Source organism: Rhinatrema bivittatum, chromosome 2, assembly GCF_901001135.1.
Source record: "Rhinatrema bivittatum chromosome 2, aRhiBiv1.1, whole genome shotgun sequence".
Classification (NCBI taxonomy): Eukaryota; Metazoa; Chordata; class Amphibia; order Gymnophiona; family Rhinatrematidae; genus Rhinatrema; species Rhinatrema bivittatum.
The window spans coordinates 569,839,757-569,864,841 of NC_042616.1; the positions used below are offsets into that span (position 1 = coordinate 569,839,757).

General features: G+C 43.7%; 1 protein-coding gene across 3 annotated transcripts in view; it reads right to left on the reverse strand.

The window, feature by feature from the left end:
- Positions 1 to 25,085, reverse strand: part of CEP192 (centrosomal protein 192) — a 1,292,743-nt gene that overhangs the window by 191,799 nt on the left and 1,075,859 nt on the right. For all 3 annotated transcript variants that reach the window (XM_029590939.1, XM_029590938.1, XM_029590940.1), the window contains one exon: positions 17,769 to 17,848. In XM_029590939.1, the coding sequence (XP_029446799.1) occupies positions 17,769 to 17,848 (80 nt within the window). The remainder of the gene's footprint in view (positions 1 to 17,768; positions 17,849 to 25,085) is intronic.

A 25,085-nucleotide genomic window follows, 5' to 3' on the forward strand; every position in this document is an offset into this window, starting at 1 on the left:
CGCGTGCCGACCCCGGATTTTATAAGATACGCGCGGCTATGCGCGTATCTTATAAAATCCAGCGTACTTTTGTTCGCGCCTGGTGCGCGAACAAAAGTACGCGATCGCGTATTTTTTGAAGATCTACCCCCTTAGAGAATAGCCACTGCCATTAGCAATGGTAACATGGAATAGACTTTGTTTTTGGTACTTGCCAGGTTCTTTTGGCCTGGATTGGCCACTGTTGGAAACAGGATGCTGGGCTTGATGGACCCTTGGTCTGACTCAGTATGGCATTTTCTTATGTTCACAAGCAATGCGTGTCAAAATGAAATAATTGGGCAAAAGGTTTTTTTATAGAACACATTTTGGTGGTCATTAGGACCATATACGTCAGCCAAAGTTATAGTTTTCATATACAAAACCCCTTCTAGTATTATGAACTGTCCTTTAGGATCTAAAAAGATCTTAGTGAGATTAAAGGGTAAAGTTTTATGCATAAGAATACAAACACTCCTACTACTTGTATTATATGATGCAGAATAGTTTTGTCCTACCTATCTCTTAGTCAATTTAGCATGTTCAACTTGGGATAAATGTGTCTCCTGCAGAAGAACAATTTGTGCATGCTGTTTCTTACAATATTGTGAAATTCTGTTGTGCTTTATAGGAGTAGATATTCCCCTCACATTCATTAAAATAATCTGTAATAAGGAAATAGCCATACTGAAATATCAGATGATAATACAGAAGCCTACAACGTTGTCTCAATCAAATATATCTAACCAGCCAACTTGCTTGTAGATTATCCCTATTGAGAAATATCACATTTTCATGTTTCATCCATGTCCTGAATCCACCAATTTTCAAACTAAAGAGACTAACTTCCTCTATAAACTCTTTTCCCCAATAACAATTAGGAACATGGAACATCTCTAAACCCCCATAAGATACTGCCCCCACTCTATCCTCCCCCTTCTCAAACTCCACCCTCATTATACAAAATATCTTGAATTCCCCTAGTCACATCCCTAACCCATCAACACCCTACACCATAAGTTCCAAATACAGTTGAATCAACTGTATCGGGGTGAGACACCCATTTTCACACCCCATAACATTCCCGATATCAGCCACATCCACCCTCCCAACTTGGTTCGTTGCCTCAGGTAAGAAAAAATGCCCACTGTCTTCAGGCCATATATAAGAAAATAAAAAATAAAAATAACCTTATGTTTCAACAACACTAAGTGAATTATTATCTCCTGGCCGAAATAGTACAAAAAACCCAGCAAAAATGAAACAAAAAAATAATATGTTTCGAGGGAGACCAGTTATTTGATCCTAGACAGTATCTCACAATCAGAAGTCAGGAACATATAGAAACAAACTTAAAATCTGCATCAACTGCAGCCAAAAACACAAAATAAAAAAAAACCAAAACTCTTCCATTGTGGAAATACAGGACAATAAACAACGAATATCTAATACAGAGGAGTCTCAAGTGATGTGCCAAAAACATTGGACTCCATATTGTGTTGTTGAAGGCCACTTTATACAAAAGACAAAAGATTTGCAGTGTCTAAGTAAAAGTCCAGAGACCAAAGTTGCCAAGGAAAAAAAAATGATGAAGAAAAAAATTGTAGAAAACAAAACTAAAAGTGCCATACAATTATCGATAAGGGACCGCTCTCATCCCTACTTATTCCTTAGTAGGTCAGCCATCAGAAAATGTCTCACCTGCGGTTATCTTGTCCCTCCACATTTGGTGCAGAGGGTTCAGGATTATGTTTCATAGCAAACTTGCTAGCCGCCTCAGGGTCAAACAGAAGTGGCTTCCCAGCATTTAAAATCTTTAATCGAGCTGGGTAAAGCACGGCATAGTAGAAGCCCTTAGATTGAAGTTTTCATTTAGTGTTCGCAAAGCTTTGCCGTTTTTTCTGTAATGCAAGGGAGAAATCTTTAAAGTGAAAAATTCTGTGTGCGCCATACTGCAGGTCTCCTTTACGATGAGCTGCTGCCATAACCCGAAGTTTATCTCCGTAATAATGTAAACTCAGTATAATCACACGAGCCAAGCAGTGAGGTCAGAGGCCGGAGCCAACGAGCGATGCGGTCTCCCTTCATATCAAGCTCTAATAACTCTGGCAGCCATTTTGCAGGGAACGCTGTCATGTCGTTTTTTTCCGTCTTTTCAGGTAAACCCAAAATCCGAAGGTTATTGTTTTCATTACGGTTTTCCAAATCTTCTTGGTGTGAGTCCAGCAATTTAAAATAGTGTCCCAGGCATCTATTTTGCTGCCATACACAGTCAGAGTCTTCTAAATCACTCACCTGGGGCTCGACACCATCAATCCGCTCCTCCTGCTCATGAGCTGATGAGACCAGCTGGGAGAACTTATACATCGCGATCCCCAGTTTTGTATCAATACTTTTAGTCAGCTTCGCCATAAAATGGCTGAGGACTTAAGTGTTTCTTTAGTGGCGGTAGTTGCCTTTGTTTCAAACAAGTCCTCTCCCTCTGATGACAACTTGTCCACCAGGCCTGCATCTGGCATAGCAGGTTTGCCATTTTTCATCTTATTTGTGAGATCTGCCTAAAGTTCAGGAAGCCATCTTTTCTGTGGTGTATTAGGCCTATGAGTAGTTTGAAGCTAACTGACTTTAATTTATTTTATTTATAAGGTTTTATACACCGACATTAGTGTAGAACATCATGCCAGTTTACAATTAACAATTAAAGATGGAGAAATTACAATGAACAGGGAGAGGGGAAGGGGAGAAGGCTAGAAGGAGAGAGAGGGAGAGTAACAGAAGGAAAAGAGCTAGCGATGGAAATTTAGAGGAACAATTATATGGAAAGAAGTGGAAACATAGCCTTTATAAGTGATTACAAAAAACACGAATGAGTAAATGCAAACTTACATTATATACAATCTTATGATTACAAAAAAGAAAAGGCATCGATAATTAAATGCAATCTTGCATTATATACTATCTTATGAAGTAGCGATGCTGGATTCTGGCAGGAAGGAGGGCGGGGGGCTGAGGGGGGAAAGCGGAATATGGCGGGGTGTTAGTGGCAGTCAGAAGGGTATGAATAGAGGGAGTTGGGCTAGGTTTGGTTCGAATCGGGGTAGTCCTGTTTGAAAAGCCATGTTTTGATTCCTTTTTTGAAGTTACATAGGGAAGGCTTTAGATGAAAATTGATGGGTAGAGAATTCCAGAGGGAAGGGCCAGCGATGGAGAAGGCTCTTTGCCTTGTGATGGCATGGTGATCGGTTCCACCAGGGAGGTTCTGGATGGGCGGTTGGATGTACGGAAACGCGGCATTTCCTTGAGCCAGGTGTGGTTGTGTTTGTACAGCGTGTTGTGTAGAAATGTGAGGGTTTTGTATTGGATGCAGAAGTGAATGGACAGCCAGTGCAGGTCCTTTAGAACAGGGGTAATATGGTCCCTTTTACGTGTGTTAGTTAAAATCCTGGCCATAGCATTCAGCAGGATTTGTAGGGGTTTAATGGTGGATGCGGGAAGGTCCAGGAGAAAGGAGTTGCAGTAATCCAGTTTAGATAGGAGGGTGGTCTGAAGTACTAGGCGGAAGTCTTGAGCGTGCAGGAGGGGTTTGAGATTTTTAAGAATGTTGAGTTTAAAGAAACCCCCTTTTAGAGATTGTTCCAGGAGAGTAGCGCAGATTCTGGGTTGGTTAGGTCGAGGTCAAAAGATGCTTTGTCAAATGCTACGAGGTAAGGTCCTCTGGTGAGCATGGTTTACGGAAGGAGATTGTTTTGGTCTGCATGTGGGGTGCTGGTAGAGGGGTGCTTGTGGAGAGGAGGGCATTGATGAGGGAGTGGTCGGACCATGGGACTGGGGTGGTAACAGGAGTGTTAGACGATGTTAGGTGGGAGTTGATGAAAATGAGGTCAAAGGTGTGCCCCGCTTTGTGTGTTGGCGCAGAGATGAGTTGTCTATAGCCTAAGGCTTGGAGGGTGTCAAGTAGGATCTCTCAGGCGGGTGCGGGAGGGAGGACATCAACATGGAGATTGAAGTCACCTAAGATAACTGCAGGGGAGTCAGAATTGATGTTATCAGTGATGTAATCGATGATGGGGGAAGGGTCAGGTTCGAGAAGGCCTGGGGGCATAGATGAGGCAGACCTGTATGGTATTGGATTTGAAAAGCACTACTTCAAGTCTGGGTGGGGGGTGGGTAGTTAGGGGTTTTAAGTTGAGGTATTTTTTTTTTTTTTTTTTTTTTTTTTTTTTTTAACAGCTAGGAGTAGACCTCCACCTCTTTTTTTCGGTCTTGGGATGGAGAAAAAATCATAGGTCTGCAGAGGGAGCTGGTTAATGAATACCTGGTCTGTGTTCTTTAGCCAAGATTCAGTGATGGCGCAGATGTCGGGATTGGAATCCGTGAGCAGGTCATAGAGGATGGGGGCTTTCTTTAGGATGGATTGCGCATTGAAGAGGGAGATAGCAAGCGTAGTTAGTCCCAGGAATTGTGCGAGGGGAGAGATCATGATGGGGACTAGTGATTTGCGCTGGTTGGAGGGGTGTGGGAGTACCGGGGGGGGGGGGGGGGGTGTCTTACGCATGGAGGAAAAGTGTAAACAGGGAATACTAAAAATGAGCATTTCAATTGACGGGAGGCTGATGGAGTGTAGAAGGGGGAGGGGGAGAAAAGTTGTTAAGCGAGGGGGGCACTAGGGCTAAGGGGGCACCTGAGGGGGATCCTTTGAGGGAGAAGTGTCTGTCGAGTTGGTCTGTGATAGAGAGAAAATCATAAAATAGAGGGAAATCATAAAATAGAGGGAAAATCATAAAAAAGTAAGAAATTTCAGCTATGAGAGCAGAAGCCCCAAGGAAATGCAGCTGCTTCTTTCTAGTGTATCATATGATCCCCTTCCTACTCATCTTTGTCTAACCTGGCCATACATTCTCCCTGGTGGCAGGAACTTCTTTGAATACAGCAAAGCACTCACACTGTAGGAGAGTACACAATTAAATTCCATAAGAGTTAGACTGAGGAGAAAATAGTTTGACTGCCATCTTCTGGCAGCAGCTGTCACGCCGAATTAAAGCTGAACTGAACGGTCGCGATGTCCTGGCCACGTTGGACGCTTTGATAGCTCTAGTCACTCAGGTTGACCGAAGATTTCAATAACAGCCTCAGGAATGTAAGGCCTCCCAGTGGCCTATCCAGCTGGCCCCAACTTTCCACCATCCTCCTGAGATTCCACCTAGTCAGAAACCGAAGCAGGCAGAGGAACCCAATCAACTGGGATGTTCAAAACTCTCTCAGGAACAGAAACAGATGTGACGGCAGCTCGGGCTGTCACTGTATTGTGCTAGTCAAGACCATTTCGCATCTCATTGCCTAGAGAAAAACTGGGAAACTGTCACAACTAGGGTTGGTTGGAGAGGCAACCCTGGGATAGATATCCTCCTCTCCACAACTGATGGTACCCATATGCTTGTTCAGGGAGAACTCCAAAATCTACACTGAAGCTTTCCTCAACTCTGGGGCAGGTGGGAACTGAAGAATGATTGGTCCGCCAGCATGGCATACCCACAACTACTTTGGAGAATGTGGTCACCTTCTCCTGTGTCTATAGTGATCCCCTCTCAGACTGACTCACCAAGGTGAGCCTAACACACATTTCAGATGGATCTTCTCCATAAGACGACTCATTTCATGTAATACCCAGGGTGGTCAATCCCGCTATCCTGGGTCTACCTGGCTGCAACAGCACTAATCCATCATTGATTGGAACACGCTACAACTGGCGCGTTGGGGCCCTACATGTGCTCAGAATGTATCTCAACAGTTCTGCCCCCACTCAACTTGATTGTAGCTACAACTATTCTGGACCTACCACCCTGATATGCTGATTATGCAGATGTGGTCAGCAAGCAGCAGGGAGAGACCTTGCTCTCACATAGGTCTTATAACTGTACTATAGACCTTCTGTCAGTAAAGATGCCCCCATGGGATAGGCGCTACTGCCATGTCATAATATATAAAAGAAAACCCAGAAAGATGCTTCATTGGCTCGTCTTCTTCACTGGCTGGTGCAGACTTATTCTTCATTGACAAGAACAGCAGCTCTCTCAGGCTGTGCACAGATTACAGGGGCCTTAATGCCATCACTAAGAAGAATAGTTATTCTCTGCCCCTTATATCAGTTATTCAATTGCCTGCATGGAGCAAGGATTTTTACTAAGCTTGACCTATGAGGGGCATATAATCCTATACGTATATGTGAAGGAGATGCATGTATATATGAAGGAGGGCATTTAACAAGAGAGATGGCCACTACAAGTATTTAGGGTAAACAAAAAGAGATAAGGTGCCAGATGCTTTTACAAATATTTATTGTGGTGGAGATGTGTTAAAAATCGCCCGATTCAGGCAGAGTTTCGCCACTCTTTCAGTGGCTGCCTCAGGGGCTCAAAACTCTAGTTTGGACCAAGCACCATTCAAAATAGATCAAATTTGAAATGCATTTTCATTTAAAAAACATCCACAGTGGGGGCATATTTTTAGTTGTGGATAGCGTAATCTGGTTTCTTTAGTATGCAAGTATAAGGATCTCACTGTAAGAAATGCATTGTGCTCGCCGCGACCAGATGTTCAGTCTCCATTCGTTCAGGCAAATGTTAGTGGTGGAGACTGAACTGAAAAAAGTTGCTGTGTTACCTCTAGGGCTCAAACAATTGTGCGCTTGAGATTTTGTCTTTCAGATCGGCTCTTCCGTCTATATATACCATTCAATAAGGCATACCCTGCATATATAGTGGTAGTGTGTTATTTTATGCCCTTTTAATCAAATTTAGATTTCCTGCTGTTGATACATATACATCATACTGTTATGAGCCTCGGAGCTGATCTGAAAGACAAAATCTCAAGCACACAATTGTTTGAGCCCTAGAGGTAACATGGCAACTTTTTTCACTTTTGACTTATGCTTTAATATCATTTTTATCAAATAGAGTCTTTCTTACTTTCTTTTTAGTATCCATTTTATTTATATTTTTATATTTTTTTATATCTTTTCATTTTTAGCTTTTATTATACTTTTCTTATTTATATTTTATTTTTAAGCTAGTTTTATGGCCCAATATGGAATGAGTACATCAACAAGACAATGAAAAGTATGTCACTCTTCTTATTGGTGTCAATTGAAATGAGGTATGATTTTATTGCCTTATACATATCTTTTCCTGTTAGGCTTGGAAAACTGAAGGAGTATTCTGAATGAGACATTTATATTTTTATAATTGTGCCATGGTCTTTCTGTTACATACATTTTCTATCCTGTTACTGTCTGCCTTTTTTTTTTTTTTTTTTTTACAAATTATTGATTGTACCTTCTCTATGTTTATCAGTCTATGTCACTTCTTTTAAAATCCATATGTATGATTGTATTTTTCTGTTAGTCTTTATTTTGAATTATGTACCAGTGTGTTGTTTGTAAATTCTAATAATATTAATTTCATTTATGTAATGATTATTTGTAGCCCCTGAAGCAGCCCTTCATTGGGCGAAACTCAGGCCTTGAGTCGGGCAATTGTGGATTAAGTGCTTTTTAATAAACATTTTTAAGAACTTTCTTCTAAGCCAGTCAGTAAACAAGTCAGTAAAACAACAAGTCAGTAAAACAACCTTGGTACACTACTGAATTTAAAAAGCTAAAAAATGAACTGAGAAATAAAGAAAGAGCCTGGCGAAAGACTCCATCCCCAGCTCAAGCAGCTGCCTACAAATCTTCTCTTCACTCATACAATCTACCCTAAAAGCAAAACGAGATTACCATTCCGCCAAAATACATGACTACCAATTCAATTCCAATGCTCTCTTTTCTTATGCCACTGAACTAACCACCCCGCCCCCCTCCCTCCACTGAAGAAAATGCCAGCACTAAATGTGAGGAACTTGCCATGTTTTTTAGAAACAAGATCACTAATGTCCTCCAATGTTTCCCTGTTAACCCCTCCCCTGTCAACCCCCCTCCCAAAAATTCAAGTGCTAACCTCGAGTCCCTCAAACTTGCCTCTCCTAAACAGATTGAACAAATCCTCCAAAAGGCTAAACCCGCCACTCACTCATCAGATACAATCCCCACTAAGACTCTTCTTTCCATCCCTGCCACCATTTCAAAACTCCTGGCTGACATAATAAACTGCTCCTTCTCACATGGCAAAGTACCCGACCCCCTTAAACATGCAGTAGTCAAACCCCTCCTAAAAAAACCTAACCTTGACCCTAGTATCCCAGCTAATTATCGCCTTATTTCCAACTTGCCTTTCATAGCAAAAATAATGGAGAAAAGAGTCAATAGCCAGCTCACCGAATTCCTTGAAGAGCACAACACCCTTCACCCGGCTCAATTTGGTTTTCGTAAAGCCCGTAACACTGAAAGCCTCCTTCTTACCCTTTCTGACACTATACTCAAGGGATTGGACCACGGTCAATCATACATACTGGCCCTACTTGACATATCTGCTGCCTTTGACACCGTCAATCATACCATACTCCTCACCTGCCTTGCTGAAATCGGTGTCACTGGTTCTGCGTTGCAATGGTTTTCGTCCTATCTCAACAGAAATTACACCATAAAAATAGCCAACTGCGAATCATCCCACATTCCCCTCACACAGGGCATCCCACAGGGTTCCTCCCTCTCTTCCACGCTCTTCAATATCTATCTCCTTTCCCTCTGCTATCTTCTCTCTGATCTTGGCCTAAAGTTCTTCATGTATGCCGACGACGTTCAAATTCTCATCTCGCTTCAAGAATCCCTCCCCAAAACATTACAATTTTGGGATTCCTACCTTACTTCAATCAACACTCTCCTCTCAAACCTACACCACGCGTTAAATGTAACTAAAACGGAGCTCTTCACAATCTCCAATCCCCCAGCTCGCTCGCTCCCTGCCTTAAGCAACACCAACCCTCCTTCTGATGCATTCAGCCGCAATGTGAGAAATCTCTTTGTCTATCTTGAGCAACATTTAAATTTCAAATCTCACATCCACAATACCATAAAAACAGGCTTTTTCAAATTGCACATCCTAAAGAAACTTAAACCCCTGCTATGTACCAAAGACCTCCGCACAGTCCTATAGGCAACTATCTTAACAAAACTAGACTATTGCAATTCCTTATTTCTGGGCCTCCCTCTCTCTACTATCAAACCCCTCCAACTATTACAGAATGCCATGGCCAGAATTCTCACAAACACTTGTAAATCTGATCACATTACCCCTATCCTAAAAGACCTCCACTGGTTACCTATAGCCTCCCGTATAAAATACAAAACACTCACCATTCTTCACAATCTATTGTACAATCAAAATCACACTTGGCTCGAGAATGCACCACTTTTCCAATCATCAACCCGCCCCTCCAGATCCAACCTAGCTGGAACTCTATACACACCCTCCCTAAAAACTGCCCACCACACCTCAACCAGAGAAAGGGCCTTCTCCATTGCCAGCCCTTCCCTATGGAACACCTTGCCCACGGCCTTTCGCCTAGAACCTAACTTTTCTAAATTTAAAAAGGGCTCAAAACCTGGCTCTTCACATTAGCGTATCCAGATGTTGACCAGACTTAGCTTACACTCTAACCCCCTAGCCCCCTCACCATCCCCTCCTATCTGCCTCTCCTCTTTCTCCCTCTTTCTCCCCCCTAAGCAAAGTCTCCAAATACAGTGTTTCTTCCCCCTAGCAAAGACTACTAAATACAGTTATTAGTTCCCCTCCACACCCTTAACTTATCCTTCCCTGTCCCTCCCTTCCCCCTCCTTCTATCCCTTTCGCTGACATCAATGGTCTGGTACCGACCAGCCCACCTGTACATATATTGTTTATTGTAAATTTATTTTTCGAATGTTCCTTTAAAATCTCTCTTTCTCTATCCTTCCTACTGCTGTCCTCTCTCCTCCTTCATTGCTGCTCCCCTTTCCCTGTTTATTCTATTTTACTCTATTGTTAACTTGTTATAATGTAAACCGGTATGAAGTTCCGACGAATGTTCGCTATACCTCGATCTGCGAACTGCGAAGCCCTCCTCACCACCCTCGGTGCAATGGGATTCACTCAGACCATCAACAGCCCCACACACAAAGCTGGACACATTCTGGATTTAATATTCATCAACTCTAAATTCACTTGCACAGTAGATCCCACTTGTACCCCAATCCCTTGGTCAGATCATTTCCTGATAGAATCTTCCTTTTCCACATACAAACAGACACACACCTCTCCGCACCTTTCTACCATTCAATTCAGGAAAGCATGTCCATCTGATATACTTAGCGATCAGCTCTCCAAGGAACTCTCTAACCTAGACCTATCTAATCCCGACTCAGCCCTATCCTCCTGACACAAGATTACAGAAGCAGTCGCAAACAAATGGTGCCCAATAACCTCCAAAACAATCAACCCAACAAAAAAGGGAAATCAACCCTGGTTCACCCCTGAACTAAAACAGATGAAACAGGACCTACGTCATAAAGAAAATAGATGGCGAAAAACCCCCAACTCAACTACCCTATCAGCATACAAGGGATTCTTACATCGATACAGGACCTTCATTCTACAAAAAAAAAAGGAATACTATGCCAACAAAATACACCATTTCCAGTACGATGCCCAGGCCCTATTTGCTTACGTAACACAAATCACTAAATCAACCTCTCCATCTATTCCAGACGAACAAGCTCTATCCAAGGCTAATGAGCTCGCTTCATTTTTTCAACAGAAGATTTTAAATACCCTCGCCCTCCTTCCTCCAAATACAACACCTCTCAAGTCAGGCGAGAATTCCAATTCCCTTATTAGACCCAAGTTTGACAACTTCGAATCAATCTCCACCAAAGAGATTGAATCCCTTCTAAAAAGACAGAAACCATCTAGCCATCCGGCTGATAATATCCCGTCAAAACTCCTGCTTCTCATTCCAAACACGATCTCAGGACCTCTGACAAGTATCATTAACAGCCTTCTAACTCAAGGAAGCTACCCAGACAGTCTAAAAACCGCTACACTCAAGCCCCTCCTCAAGAAACACAACCTAGACCCTAATGTACTAGCTAACTTCAGACCCATTTCCAATCTCCCATTCGTTGCCAAACTTACGGAGAAACTGGTAAACACCCAGCTTTCAGAATATCTAGAGGACCACAATATCCTATTTCCTTCGCAATATGGTTTCCGCAAATCACGCAACACGGAAACCCTCCTCATTTCACTTACAGACCATATTATAATGGGGTTAGACAAAGGACACTCCTTTTTATTAGTCCTGTTAGACATCTCGGCGGCATTTGACACCGTCAACCACGCCATCCTTCTGGATCGCCTAGAAGATATCGGCATCTCCGGATCAGCCCACAACTGGTTCAAGTCCTTCCTTAGCAATAGAACTTTCAAAGTCAAAATCAACAATAAAGAGTCACCCCTAACAAATTCAACCCTTGGTGTACCACAAGGATCATCCTTATCTCCAACCCTCTTTAACATATACCTCTTCCCCCTCTGCCAACTGTTAACCGACCTCAACCTAATTCATTATCTGTACGCAGATGACGTGCAGATTTTAATCCCTATCACAGAATCTATCTCAAAAGCTCTCACCTATTGGAATAACTGCCTCCTATCCATCACCAATCTACTTAACAGCTTAAACCTGGTCCTCAACGCCTCAAAGACAGAGCTTCTCCTCATCTCCTCAAATGAAAACAATCTTCCTCCACCATCACCACACAATTCTCACATCACCTGTACGCATGTTAGAGACCTTGGGGTAATACTAGACAATCGACTAAACCTAAAGAAAATGGTCAACACAACTTCCAAAGACTGCTTCTACAGACTACAGGTTCTAAAACGTCTTAAACCACTCTTATTTTTCCATGACTTCAGGACAGTCCTCCAAGCGCTACTGTTCACCAAAATAGACTACTGCAGTGCCCTCTTCCTAGGCTTCCCAAAATCTACTACCAAACCACTGCAGATGATACAAAATGCGGCAGCGAGATTGCTGACCAGCACCAGCCACGGTGAACACATCTCTCCCATCCTCAGAAACCTTCATTGGTTACCAGTGAATTTTAGAATCCTTTACAAATCAATCTCCCTAATACACAAAACCATCCATCATCAATTCCAACTCGACCTGGAAATCCCATTCAAACTCCACTCCTCTAACAGACCAACTAGAGATATTCACAAAGGCACTCTGAAATTTCCCCCTACTAAAGCCTCTCTACGACCAAAGACAGAGCTTTTTCGATAGCAGGCCCATCTATCTGGAATAACATTTATTTATTTATTTATTTATTTATTAACTTTTATTTACCGACATTCGTGCAGCACATCATGCCGGTTTACAGAGAACTCAGGTGGGCGATACAATAAAACAGTAAAAAACTATGTACAAAGAATAGAATAAGAGTACAAAATTCAAAATAACAATGTAACCTTAGAACAAACTCCTATTTTTTACAAAAAGGACACAAACAGATCATCAAACCTCAGACTGGAACCCTGCCTTTTAACTTTCAGAAAAAGACTCAAGACGTGGCTCTTTCACCAAGCCTACCCTGATCCACCAGACAATCATTAGTTGCTCTTCTCTCTTACCAAGTCTTTGGCACTCATCTTCATGAACAATGGACTCTGACACTTCCAGGTTAAAGCACCTTAAGCTTTAACCCGTACTCAATCGTATCTCTTTATAATTATTTACCTGCCTTTATCTTCTTTCCAGCTTGTTTTAAGCTTCCAAGTTCTTTATTCCTTGTTGATTGTAACTTTGACTTATTCCTATCTTTTGTTATCTATTGTTTACCAGAATTGTTACTTCAGTTTTACCCTTGTTAAATGTAAACCGATCCGATATGGTTATTTTACTATGAAGGTCGGTATAAAAAACTGTTAAACAAACAAACAAATAAATAAATATATAAAAATCAACAAATAAATAAATAAGCCCTGCCGGTCCTGGAACCCAAGGGCTCAACCTGCGGGGAAAAAGGCTGATAAAGGTGAAGCTCCAGACCCATCCCAGGGTATGCTCACCGGCTGTCTGTGTGGGTCTAGCAGGTTCATTCTCTAGGCTGTGCCAACCACCCCACAGCACTAAGGGATCCACCTTCCTTACAGTTTTAAGTGTATCACCTAGTAATTTCATTGTGTGTCCCCTATTCTTTGTACTTTTTGAAAGAGTAAACTGTTTAATCTTTGTTCGTTCCACTCCACCCATTTTCTAGATCTCTATCATACCTCAGCCCAGCTGTCTCTTCTCCAAACTGAAGTTTCCTAACCTCTTTAGCCTTTCCTCATAGGGGAATTGTTCCATCCCCTTTATCATTTTGGTCACCCTTCTCTGCAACTTTTCTAATTCTGCTATATCTTTTTTGAGACGTGGTGACCAGAACTGCATACATTACTCAAGATAAGGTCGCACCATGGAGCAATACAGAGGCATTGTGACAATTTCTGTTGTAGTCTCCATTCCTTTCCTAATAATTCCAGCATTCTATTTGCTTTCTTGGCTGCTGCTGCACACTGAGCAGAAGATTTCAATGTATTAACGATGATGACTAGATCCTTTTCTTGAAATGTAACTCCTAATGTGGAACCCTGCAATGTGCAGCTGCTATTTGGGTTACTCTTCCTTAAGTGCATCACTTTGCACTTGTCCACATTAAAATTCATTTGCCATTTGCAAGCCCAGTCTCCCAGTTTTTGCAAGGTTGTCTTGCAATTTCACAGAATCCTCATGTGATTTAACAACTTTGAATAATTGTATGTCATTGGCAAATGTGATCACCTCACTCATTTTCATTTCCAGGCCGTTGTAAATATATTGAAAAGCAGTGATCCCAGAACAGATCACTGGGGAACGCCACTATTCACATTTCTCTATTGGGAAAATTTACCTTTTAGCCCTACTCTCTGTTTTCTATCTTTATGAATCCCATAATTTTGTAATTTCATAAGAAGTCATTCATGAGGGACTTTGCCAAATGCTTTCTAGAAATCCAGGTGCACTAATACCAACTAGCTCACTTTTATCTGTATGCTTAGAATTACAAAATGTACAGAGAAGGGCAACCAAGATGATAAAGGGAATGGAACAATTCCCCTATGAAGAAAGGCTAAAGAGGTTAGGACTTTTCAACTTGGAGAAGAGACAGCTGAAGGAGGATATGATAAAGGTCTATAAAATATAGAGTGGAACGGAAAAGAAAACGTTAATCAGGTGTTTACTCTTTTGAAAAGTACAAACACCAGGGGACACACAATGAAGTTACTGGGTAATACATTTAAAACTAATAAGAGAAATCATTTTTTTATTCAACACATAATTTGTTGCCAGAGGATGTGGTGAAAGCTATTAGTATAGGTGTGTTTAAAAAGGTTTGGACAAGTTCCTGGAGGAAAAGTCCATTTAATTAATAAGGGTGAGCTGCAGAAATCCACTGCTTATTCTTGGAATCAGTCTACCCCTTAGGATCCTGCCAGGTACTTGTGACCTGGCTTGGCCACTGTTGGAAACAGGATACTGGGCTTGATGGATCCTTGGTCTGACCCAGTATGGCAAGTCTTATGTTCTTATTTATGCCCTCAAAAAAATTTAGCAAATTGGTGAGGCAAGACTTCCCTTTTCTAAATCCATGTTGGCTTTGTTTCATTAAACTATGCTTATTTGTTCTTTACCATAATTTTTACCATTTTGCCTGGGAGAGATGTCAGTACTCACTGGTCTGTAGTTTTCTGGATCACCCCTGGATCTCTTTTTAAAAAATGGCATTATGTTGGTAACTCTCCAGTTTTCAGGCAGCATAGATGATTTTGATGATAGTTTACAAATTACTAATAGCAGGACTGAAATTTCATTTTTCAATTCTTTCAGCACTCTGATATGTATACTATCTGGTCCAGGTGATTTGCTACTCTTTAGTTTGTCACTTTGCCCTAGTACATCTTCCAGGTACACAGATTTGATTCAGTTCTGCTGAAGCATCACCTTTGTATATAATTTCTGGCATGGGTTTCTCTTACTTCTTCCTCAGTGAAGACTAAAGTAAAGAATTAATTTAGTTTCTCTATTATGGCTTTGTCATCCCCCTTCCCCCTTTTTACCCCTTGATCATCTAATAGCCCATCTAACTCCCTCCAGGCTTTCTACTTCGAATATACCTGAAACAGTATTTATGAGTTTTTGCTTCCATGGCATACTTCTTTTCGAATTCTCTCTTTGCCTTCCTTATCAATGCTTTGCTTCTAACTTGCCAGTACTTATACTGTTTCCAGTTTTCTTCATTTGGCTACCCTTTTCCATTTCTTGAAAGGTGTCCTTTTAGCTATTATAGCCTCTCTCACGTCACCTTTTAATCATGCCAGTAGTTAAGGAAGCCCAGACCAGAATATATCTGGTCTGGGCTTCCAACATGGTATTTTTAAACAACCTCCAATGCCTGGTGTAAACTCAACCTTTGCAGCTGCTCCTTTCAATTGTTTCCTGACCATCAAAGTTACAATGATAAAATGCGGAAAATGGTTAGGAAACAACTGAAAGGAGCAGCTACACAAAGGTTAATAGTTTACTATTTTCCTCTGATAGGAAGAATAGATTAAATTTGAGCTTATCATATATGAGTGCGCTCATAGAGATCTCTGTCTACAAGTTTTGCAGTTACATCATATGAGGAGTGCAAGCAATGGAAGCAGAGATCATATAAATGCTGACATCTTATGCCTGCGTTTATTGCAAATAAATGATTTCTTCCCTGACATCTCGAAATTAAAAGTGAAGGGATTAAACATGAAGAAAATTACCTCCCATTTTTTCTTTTTTTTTTTTTTTTGAGGAGGCTCATGAAAAACAAAAAAAAGAAACTGTGAATGGCAGATAGAGACAGTGCAAACCTTTTCAATATGGCAGAGGAAAAATTACTTGAGGCTTGCATTATGGCAGTATAACTTCTAGGTTTTATTGAGCATAAATTGTAAAGGACAGTCTGCAGTGATGTCTTCCCACCAGCAGAGGCCCTAAGTGAGCTATGGTCCTGGCTGCTCAGTCCTCCAAGTCCTATAGTTTGGAGGTCCTGCTGGCAACCATGTTTGCAGCACTGACTCAGCATAAAAGCCTGCCCCACTGATGCCACAGCTTGATGTTAGGGCTCATGCGCCAGTTAAGAGATAAACCCCAAGGCAGGAGCAGGTTGAACCCAGAACAGGGCTGGTCAGTGTCAGGTCTTCTGTGTAGACTGTCCACCTCCCCTTCGGCTTCAAATTTAAAGTTCTGGTGGCCAGCAGGACTTAACAGATAGTGCACACAGGGGCACCCACTACAACTGAACAGGATGGATACTAACACAAGAAAACAGGAAGGTGCCCACAGACAAACAAAATATGTGTACCACGAACAATACCAGGACATAGACCAATCACAGAAACCAGGACTAGATTAAGGCAGAACACCAGAAGACTACAAGACTCAGGCCAACAGTAAGAACAGGAGAAACACAGATTAAACAAGAAGGCCACTATAAAAGAGAAGAACTAGGACAAGAAAATAGACAAGAAGGCCACTTATACTGGGACCAAATACAAAGCAAGGCTAGGACTGAGAACCCAGAAAAAATGGTGGCCACAACATGGAGCAGGAGATTCCAAGCTGAGGTACTAGATTTTGGGTAAGACAACTTTTGTGCTGAGTCAGTGCTGCAAACATGGCCACCAGCAGGACCTCTAAGCCATAGGGCTTAGAGGACTGATTAGCCAAAATGACCCATCGAGGGCCCCTGCTGGCAGAAGGAAAGCACTGCAGGTTATCCCTTACATAAAGAGCATGTTCACGTCAGCAACTTCAGATGGAATCACACACTTGTGTGGCTGAGATTAGTCATTTGTCCTTGAGAAAAATGATATTCAATAATCCTACCACCTATTACATATAGACTTTCAGCCTGGCTGCTATAGTGGCCTGCCTTTTTTGGGGCCGATGGGTGTGGGGGGGGGGGGGGGGGGGGGGAGGAGGTGTTCCTAACAAAGATCCTTGATGTAAAATATTCTGTTTTGTAATTCATTTTGGCTATTTTCCACAAACACACATTCTTCTTCACCTTGTAATATCCATTTTTAAATTAGAAACTAAGGCAAAAAAAGATGGTGAAAACACATCTGGAACCAACAAATTTAAATTTGCAATAAATTGGTTTGCTAATATTGGTCCCCCATCTCTTAGTTAATCCCTTAGAAATTAAGGCTTAATATAAATGAACATCAAGAATAATGATTAGGTCAAAACTGCTAAAGAAGCGATATGACAATATTTATACCAAATTTTGTACTGCATCAACTTGACTGAAGTTGGTTCTCTACTGCATGTTGAGACCATAGACTAAACAAGCATACTTCAATTTTAAATTAATACTGAACCACATACACAATTACAGATACAGTTATAAAATAGTGGAAAGCAATTTAATATCAAACAATGAATTCAATTACTACTTATTTCTTAAAGACCTACTCAATGCAACAACTGAACTTTTTCTAAGGAAAAAAAAGAGACCACTGTACAGATATCAGTATACAGCAAGGAAACACAACTTACCACAATTTATGTTGATTAAGTTCATGGTGAAAAATATGGGATGGCATTTTTTATATAATTCTAGGGAAAAAACACATCTAGCATAATTTATTGTGACTATAAAGAGATTAAGTACAACTCTGAACTGCTGCTTTAATTTTCAGTTAATTTACCTTGACATAAGGTGGTGCAAACGATGACAATTGCCACGTTACGTCTTCACTGCCCAAATTCTCAACATCTAGGTAGGTTTCTGAAAGAAAGATATTTTAGTATCCTACACTTGTATACGTACACCACAAAGCGTTAGCTTTTCTTCATTTGAAAACCTCTAATAAAAGCACAAAAAAACATGTTTTTCAAGCAACAGTAAATATTTCGGTACCAGAACAGAAAGGAATTGCCGTTTAAAGATACTATAAAATAATCACATGTTAAAGCATTACTAAAGAAAGCAAATGTTGCTTACCTGTAACATGTGTTCTCACAGGACAGCAGGATGTTAGTCCTCACATATGGGTGACATCACAGCATGGAGCCCTGTAGGGAAAACTTTTCTGTCAAAGTTTCTACAAGCTTTGACTAACACTGGCACGCTGAGTGCACTGAGCATGCTCAGCCTGCAATTATCCCTGTGAGCCACAGGTGTCTCCCTCAGTCTTGTCTTATAGCTAAAAGTGCAAGCGAAATTAAAATAAAAGTAAAAATGTATACAGACCCAACTCTGTGGGGTGGCGGGTGGGTTTTGTGAGGACTAACATCCTGCTGTCCTGTGAGAACACCTGTTACAGGTAAGCAACATTTGCTTTCTCACAGGACAAGCAGGATGGTAGTCCTCACATATGGGTGATTACCGAGCTGAGGATGCCCGAGAGTGCACCAAATGCACCCAAGAAGCGTGAAAGGCACAATGACGGCGGTGGAATTTGGAATGGAAGGCATCCTGAAACCCTTAACGGGTTGGTGGAAGGATGTTGGGTAGTTAAACCGAAAAGAATAAGAGTAGACGGACTGGCCAAACATGGAGCATGCCGGCTAGTTGTATCTAAGCGATAATGGGCTGCGAAGGTATGGAGAGCGCGCCAGGTTGCAGCCTAATAAATATGTACAAGCAGCAGCGGCCGAAGGGAAGCTATTGAGGCTGGGACGGACGCAATAAAGTGTGATTTCACACAGTGTTTTTGTGATGCTACCAGTACCCGAGAACATCAGTGAGTCTACGATTTGAGACCGACGTGTGAGAAGGCAAATTGGTTACTGGCGTGATAGATAGAGAAGTATGGGAAGCATACTGGTCTCGGCCAGGACGTGGGTCTGAGGAACAGTGAACCCCATCCCGGTTCAACATTAGAAGAGTGCTGGCTATGAGAGGCAGCAGAACAGACACATTTACGAGGCCCTTGATGGAAGAAAGGCGTCTATGGGAACGCATTGGAAACATGTATAGGGAGTAGAATCTGTGCACAGTATGGTTGATTTGGACACAGAGGGCAAGTTCGGTTGACCTCAGCGTTAGAAGATTTTTCCCGCTACACATGTAGTCCGAGACCATTCGAGAGGATGGAAACCTACATGGAGAAGGTCTGCTAGTGCGTTCAGTAAATCTCTTAGATCATTGGCCCGAGGATGCAACAAGTGAGCAAGGGCCAAGGGTAGAGCTGTGCAGTTTCCTTGCAGAGCAGGGAAGAGGTTGTGCGTGCTTGTGTGTTGGAAAGCACATTGTCCCTATGCTGTGTCTGTATGCGCAAAGATTTGTTGCAGAGGTAGTATTGAAAGGCATAAGGGTATAACTCATGGCTACAAGCTCCAGGAAGTTCACGTGAAACTGTGCCTGGAGTGGAATAGACGCATATTGGGTTGAGAAGATTTTAGGTCAAACTTTACAACCCTGAGTAAATGCGAGCATGAGCAGAATCAGACTAGGTTTTGGTTCTAGATCTGCAATATGGATGAGGGACGAAAACGGTTGAATAGCTTAGACCCACTGATAATGGAAATTCACTGAATCTAACCCATAGCAGTTTTAGATCTATGAGGAAAGTGCATAGTGAAAAAACCCCATGGCCCGACAATGAAGAATTGAGGGGCTGAGGTTATGGAAAATGCATGCAGGGACATGTAAGAATTTATTAGAATGTCTGCACGCATGCTGGACAGGAAGGTCATTATGACTGTGGTGTCCAGAAGTGTTGTATAAGGGATTTATGGCAGTGACAGTAATCCCAGGTAAATGTATAGTGAGTCATGAAGAAGTTAGAGCTCCTTGCGTGGACTGACTGTGGTTATGCAGGTGTGCATGCAAGGAAGGCGTGAATGATGTTGCACTCTGCAGAGAAAGTTTCCAGAACTTTGACTGGCCCCTACTGGGCATGCCCAGCATGGCACTAACCCGGCAGCCAGCAGGGGTCCCCCTTCAGTCTTATTTGAAAGCTACAGGCAGTGCCGAAAAATAAAACAAAACGTTACGAACCCAACACCGCGGGGCGGTGGGCAGGTTTCGTGAGGACTAACATCCTGCTGTCCTGTGAGAAAACCTGTTACAGGTAAGCATCATTTGCTTTCTCACAGGACAAGCAGGATGGTAGTCCTCACATATGGGTCAGTACCGAGCTGAGGATGTCCGAACATGCACCAAATGCACCCAACGGCATGCAACAGGCACAACAACTGGGGTGGAATTTGGTAGAGGGCATCCTGAACCCCACCGAGCAGGCAGAAGGGTGTTGGTACATCACGTTGGAAATAGGTTACGCAGGACAGATTGGCCAAAGATGGAATCACGTCTTCCGGCTTTGTCCAAGCATTAGTGGGCTGTGAAAGTGTGGAGAGAACTCCAGGTGGCAGCCCTGCAAATGTCAGGAAGCAGCACCGATCGTAGATGTGCTACTGAAGTCGCCATGGCCCTCACAGAGTGTGCTTTAACACTGTCTTGGAAAGGAATGCCTGCTTGCTGATAGCAAAAAGATATGCAGTCCGCCAGCAGGAGGAGAGAGTCTGCTTACCCACAGGTTCTCCTAATTTGTTGGGATGGAAAGAGACGAATAACTGAGTGCTCTTCCTGTGGGCAACTGTACGGTCTAGGTAGAACGCTAGAGCCCGTTTACGGTCAAGGGTATGCAGAGCCTGTTCCCCTGGGTTGGAGTGGGGCCTGGGAAAGAAGATAGGTAGTATGATTGATTGATTAATGTGAAACTCCGAAACTACCTTAGGCAAAAACTTAGGGTGAGTGCGGAGTACCGCCCGGTCCTGCAGGAGTTTAGTGTAAGGCGGATAGGTAACTAGGGCCTGTAACTCACTAACCCTACTAGCTGAAGTGATAGCTAAAAGGAAAATCATTTTCCATGTGAGATATTTTAGGTCACAGGAGTGAAGAGGTTCGAACGGTGGTTTCATGAGCCACCCGAGAACCAGATTAAGGTCCCAAGAAGGGGCCGGAGGACGTAAAAGTGGCTTGATATGGAGTAAGCCTTTAAGAAAACATGTTACGAAGGGTTGTACTGATATAGGGACATCCCCGACACCTTTATGGAAGGCGGCTATCACACTGACATGCATTCTGATGGAAGAGGTCTTTAGACCTGATTCCGATAAATGCCAGAGATAGTCTAAAAACCTTGGGATTGGACAGGAAAAGGGATCAAGGGATTGCGAAGAACACCATGATGTATACCTTTTCCATTTATAGGAATAAGACTTTCTTGTGGAAGGCTTCCATGAAGCAATCAAGACACGAGAAACCGAATCTGAAAGGTTAAGTGGTTGAAGGATTAACCTTTCAACATCCAAGCGGCCAGGGACAAGGCCTGAAGATTGGGATGGCGTAGACATCCGTTGTTCTGAGTGATCAGAAGCGGGTGCGTTCCCAAGGGAATGTGCCTGCGGATGGAGAGATCCTGGAGTATGGGAAACCACACTTGGCATGGCCAGTGAGGTGCTATCAGGATAATGGTTCCCTTGTCCTGATGGAGCTTCACGAGAGTCTTCGAGAGAAGAGGAAGTGGAGGGAATGCATAAAGCAGACCAGCTGCCCACGAGAGGGAGAATGCATCTCTGGGCTGAGAGCGCTCGCGCCGAATGAGGGAGCAGTAATTGTCCACTTTGTGGTTCTGAGGGGACACAAAGAGGTCTATTTGAGGATAACCCCATTGCTGGAAAAGAGAGGTCGCTACCGAGGGATTGAGCGACCACTCGTGTGGTTGGAAGAAACGACTCAGTTTGTTTGCCAATACATTGTGTACTCCCGGCAAGTAGGTGGCCCTGAGGTACATCGAGCGGGAGAGCGCTTCCGCCCAAATCTGCGCAGCTTCCTGACACAGAAGGAAGGAGCCTGTGCCTCCCTGCTTGTTGATGTACCACATGGCCACCTGGTTGTCCGTCTGGATCAGGATGACGTGATTTGAGAGGCAATCCTGAAAAGCTCTGAGAGCATATCGCATTGCTCGAAGCTACAGGAAATTTATCTGGTGTTTGGCTTCCTTTGGAGACCAAGATCCTTGTGTCTGTAGATTGTTCACATGAACTCCCCAGCCGAGGTTGGAAGCATCGGTGGTGAGAATGAGTTGAGGATCTGGTAGATGAAAGGGCAGTCCCTGGAGGAGATTGTTTTGATCTTTCCACCAGGCGAGAGAGAGACGGAGTGCGTCGGTGATGTGGACAATGGTTGACAGAGGCTGAGTCGCTTGAATCCATTGTGACCTCAGAGTCCAATGCATGAGCCTCATGGCCAGTCAGGTCATCGGTATGAGATGGACTGAGGACGCCATGTGTCCGAGAAGGACAAGGAATTGCCGAGCTGTTGCTGTATACTGAGACTGCAACTGGTGGGCGAGAGACACGAGGGTTTGCACTCGTTGTTGAGGTAGAAAGGCTTTTGCCTGTAAGGTGTCCAAGTCTGCCCCAATGAAGGACAAGGTTTGAGATGGGACTAAATAGGATTTCTCGTAATTGACGAGAAATCCTAAAGAAATTAGAGTGTGTAGGGTCAAATCCAGGGAGGATCGAGCAGTTTGCTGGGTTGGGGCCCTGATTAACCAGTCGTCTAGATAGGGGTAGACGTGAACACCTTCTTTCCTGAGAAAGGCTGCGACCACTACGAGACATTTGGTAAAGACTCGTGGTGCCGATGCTAGGCCGAATGGAAGCACCCAGTATTGATAATGCCTTGGACCTACTAAAAACCGGAGGTACTTGCGATGAGCTGGAGCTATCGCAATGTGGGTGTATGCATCCTGGAGGTCCAGAGAGCAGAGCCAGTCTCCTCTTTGTAGAAGAGGTAGAAGCGAGCCCAAGGTTACCATCTTGAACTTTTCCCGCTGGAGGTACTTGTTGAGGGCAATTAGGTCCAAAATTGGACGAAACCCCCCCGGATTCTTTGGGAATCAAAAAGTACCGGGAATAGAACCCTAGGCCTTGTTGCAAAAGAGTAACGGGTTCTATTGCTCTTGACTGGAGAAGAAGAGAAACCTCCTGCTCCAGAAGGACAGAGTGGTCGGTTACTCTCCACGCTTGTAGAGGTGGGAAGTCCGGTGGAAAAGCAAGAAAGTTCAGGTAGTAACCCTGAGCAATGATTGCTAGCACCCATTGGTCGGTTGTGATTGAGTGCCACATTCCATGAAAGTGGCATAGTCGACCTCCCACTTGTATGCCTGGCAGAGGGATCAGGCTGCTGCTCTCCAAGTGACAGTCAAAAACCTGAAGCAGGCCCCGGCTGGGGAGCTGCTTGTGGCTTTTGCTTCTGGGGCTGGCGAGGCTGAGATTTTTGATAAGGCCTCGTAACTCGGGACCTTGTTGGCGGGGATAGTACTTCCTTGGGCGGAAGAATGACTTTTTAGAGTCCTTCTTGAAGGGCTGTCTAGAAGGGAAGTCAGAAGGTATCGATGAGAGCTGTTTGAGGGTCTCATGATGATCCTTTAACTCAGCCACTATCTGCTGAATCTGTTCACCGAATAGATTATCTCCTACACAGGGCAGGTCGGAGAGCCTGTCTTGTACTTCTGGGCGAAGGTCAGAAGACTTGAGCCAGGCCCAGTGTCTTGCCGAAATGGCAGTTGCAGACACTCTAGTGGAGGTGTCGAAGATATCATATGCTGTTCTTATCTCATGCTTTCCTGCCTCAAACCCCTTGTTGACAAGGGTTTGAAGATGTTCTTGGAATTGGTCAGGCAGGGGGTTTCAGAGAAGTCCTGTATTTGCTTGAAAATGACCCTATTGTATTGGGTCATGTACAGATGGTAAGAAGCAATTCTGGAGCTAAGCATGGCCCCTTGGAACACTCATCGACCAATATTGTCTAGGAACTTGTGTTCCTTGACAGGAGGGGTAGAGGAGTGAGGCTTCGTCCTTTTTGCTTTCTTTTTAGCTGATTCAACCACAACTGAGTGGTGGTCAAGCTGAGATTTTTTAAAGCCAGGGGCTGACTGTACTAGATAAGTAGTGTCAGCTTTTCTGTGTACTGGGGCAATGGATCCAGGGTTTTCCCAGTTCTTTTTGAGGAGGTGAAGAAGAACTTGATGAATTGGAATAGAAGTGATCACTTTAGGGGCATCCAGGAACTGGAGAAACTCCATCATCTGGTGCCTATCATCTTGCTCCGTCTGAAGCTGAAAAGGGACCAATTCAGACATTTCCTTCACAAAATTAATGAAAGAGAGGTCCTCTGGAGGAGAACGCTTTCTACTTTCAGTAGAAGGAGGTGAAGGTAAGTCATCGGTGTCTGTGGATGTATCATCACCCCAGGTGTCATAAGGATCAGCAGGCTGACCTGTAGGACGAGAAGGGGGTTGGAGACCCGAAGGGCCCGGCTGAGGCTCCGAGAAAATCGAAGGAATCACCGGGGGCACCGTGGATGCCCTGGGGGGCATCGGTGCCGGCATCGAAGCCATCAATGGCGCCGATGTGCGTATCGCCCCCGATGAATGAATCGGTGGCGAGGGACAACATGGCATCGATGGCTGAGGCAATACCCCCGAAAGAGGAATGCGGAACAGTGTTTCTCCTCCCGATGAAGCTGTCATCGGGGAGCGCACCGGAGCCCCGGGAATCACCGGTGGAAGGGCAGTCTTGATTGCCTCCATGAGGGAGAGCAGCGGTGCCAGCACTGCTAGAATTGGGTCGGTGACCGGTTCCACTCTCGGTGCCGGAGGAACCTGGAGTCGATGCATCGACTTGTCGATGGCCTCCTGGACCAGCCGGTTCAGTTCTTCCCGGAGACCTGGGACAATCAGCCCCGGCTCCGTGACGGAAGAGGGAGGCTGAGGCACAGTCGGAGGGACCACCTTTACAGGCGGAATCGCGACTCCCAAAACCCGATCGGGTGAGGGTGGCCTCGATGTCCCGGTCGCAGGAGTGGTCGGTGCCATTCCTGGACGGGGCTTCTTCGATTGTGGCTCAGACGGTGGCGAGGTCGATGATTTCGCTCCCTCGACGGTCTGAGACTTACGATGCCGATGGCGATGTTTCTCACTATGATCCCCTCGATCTTGAGGGGGAGA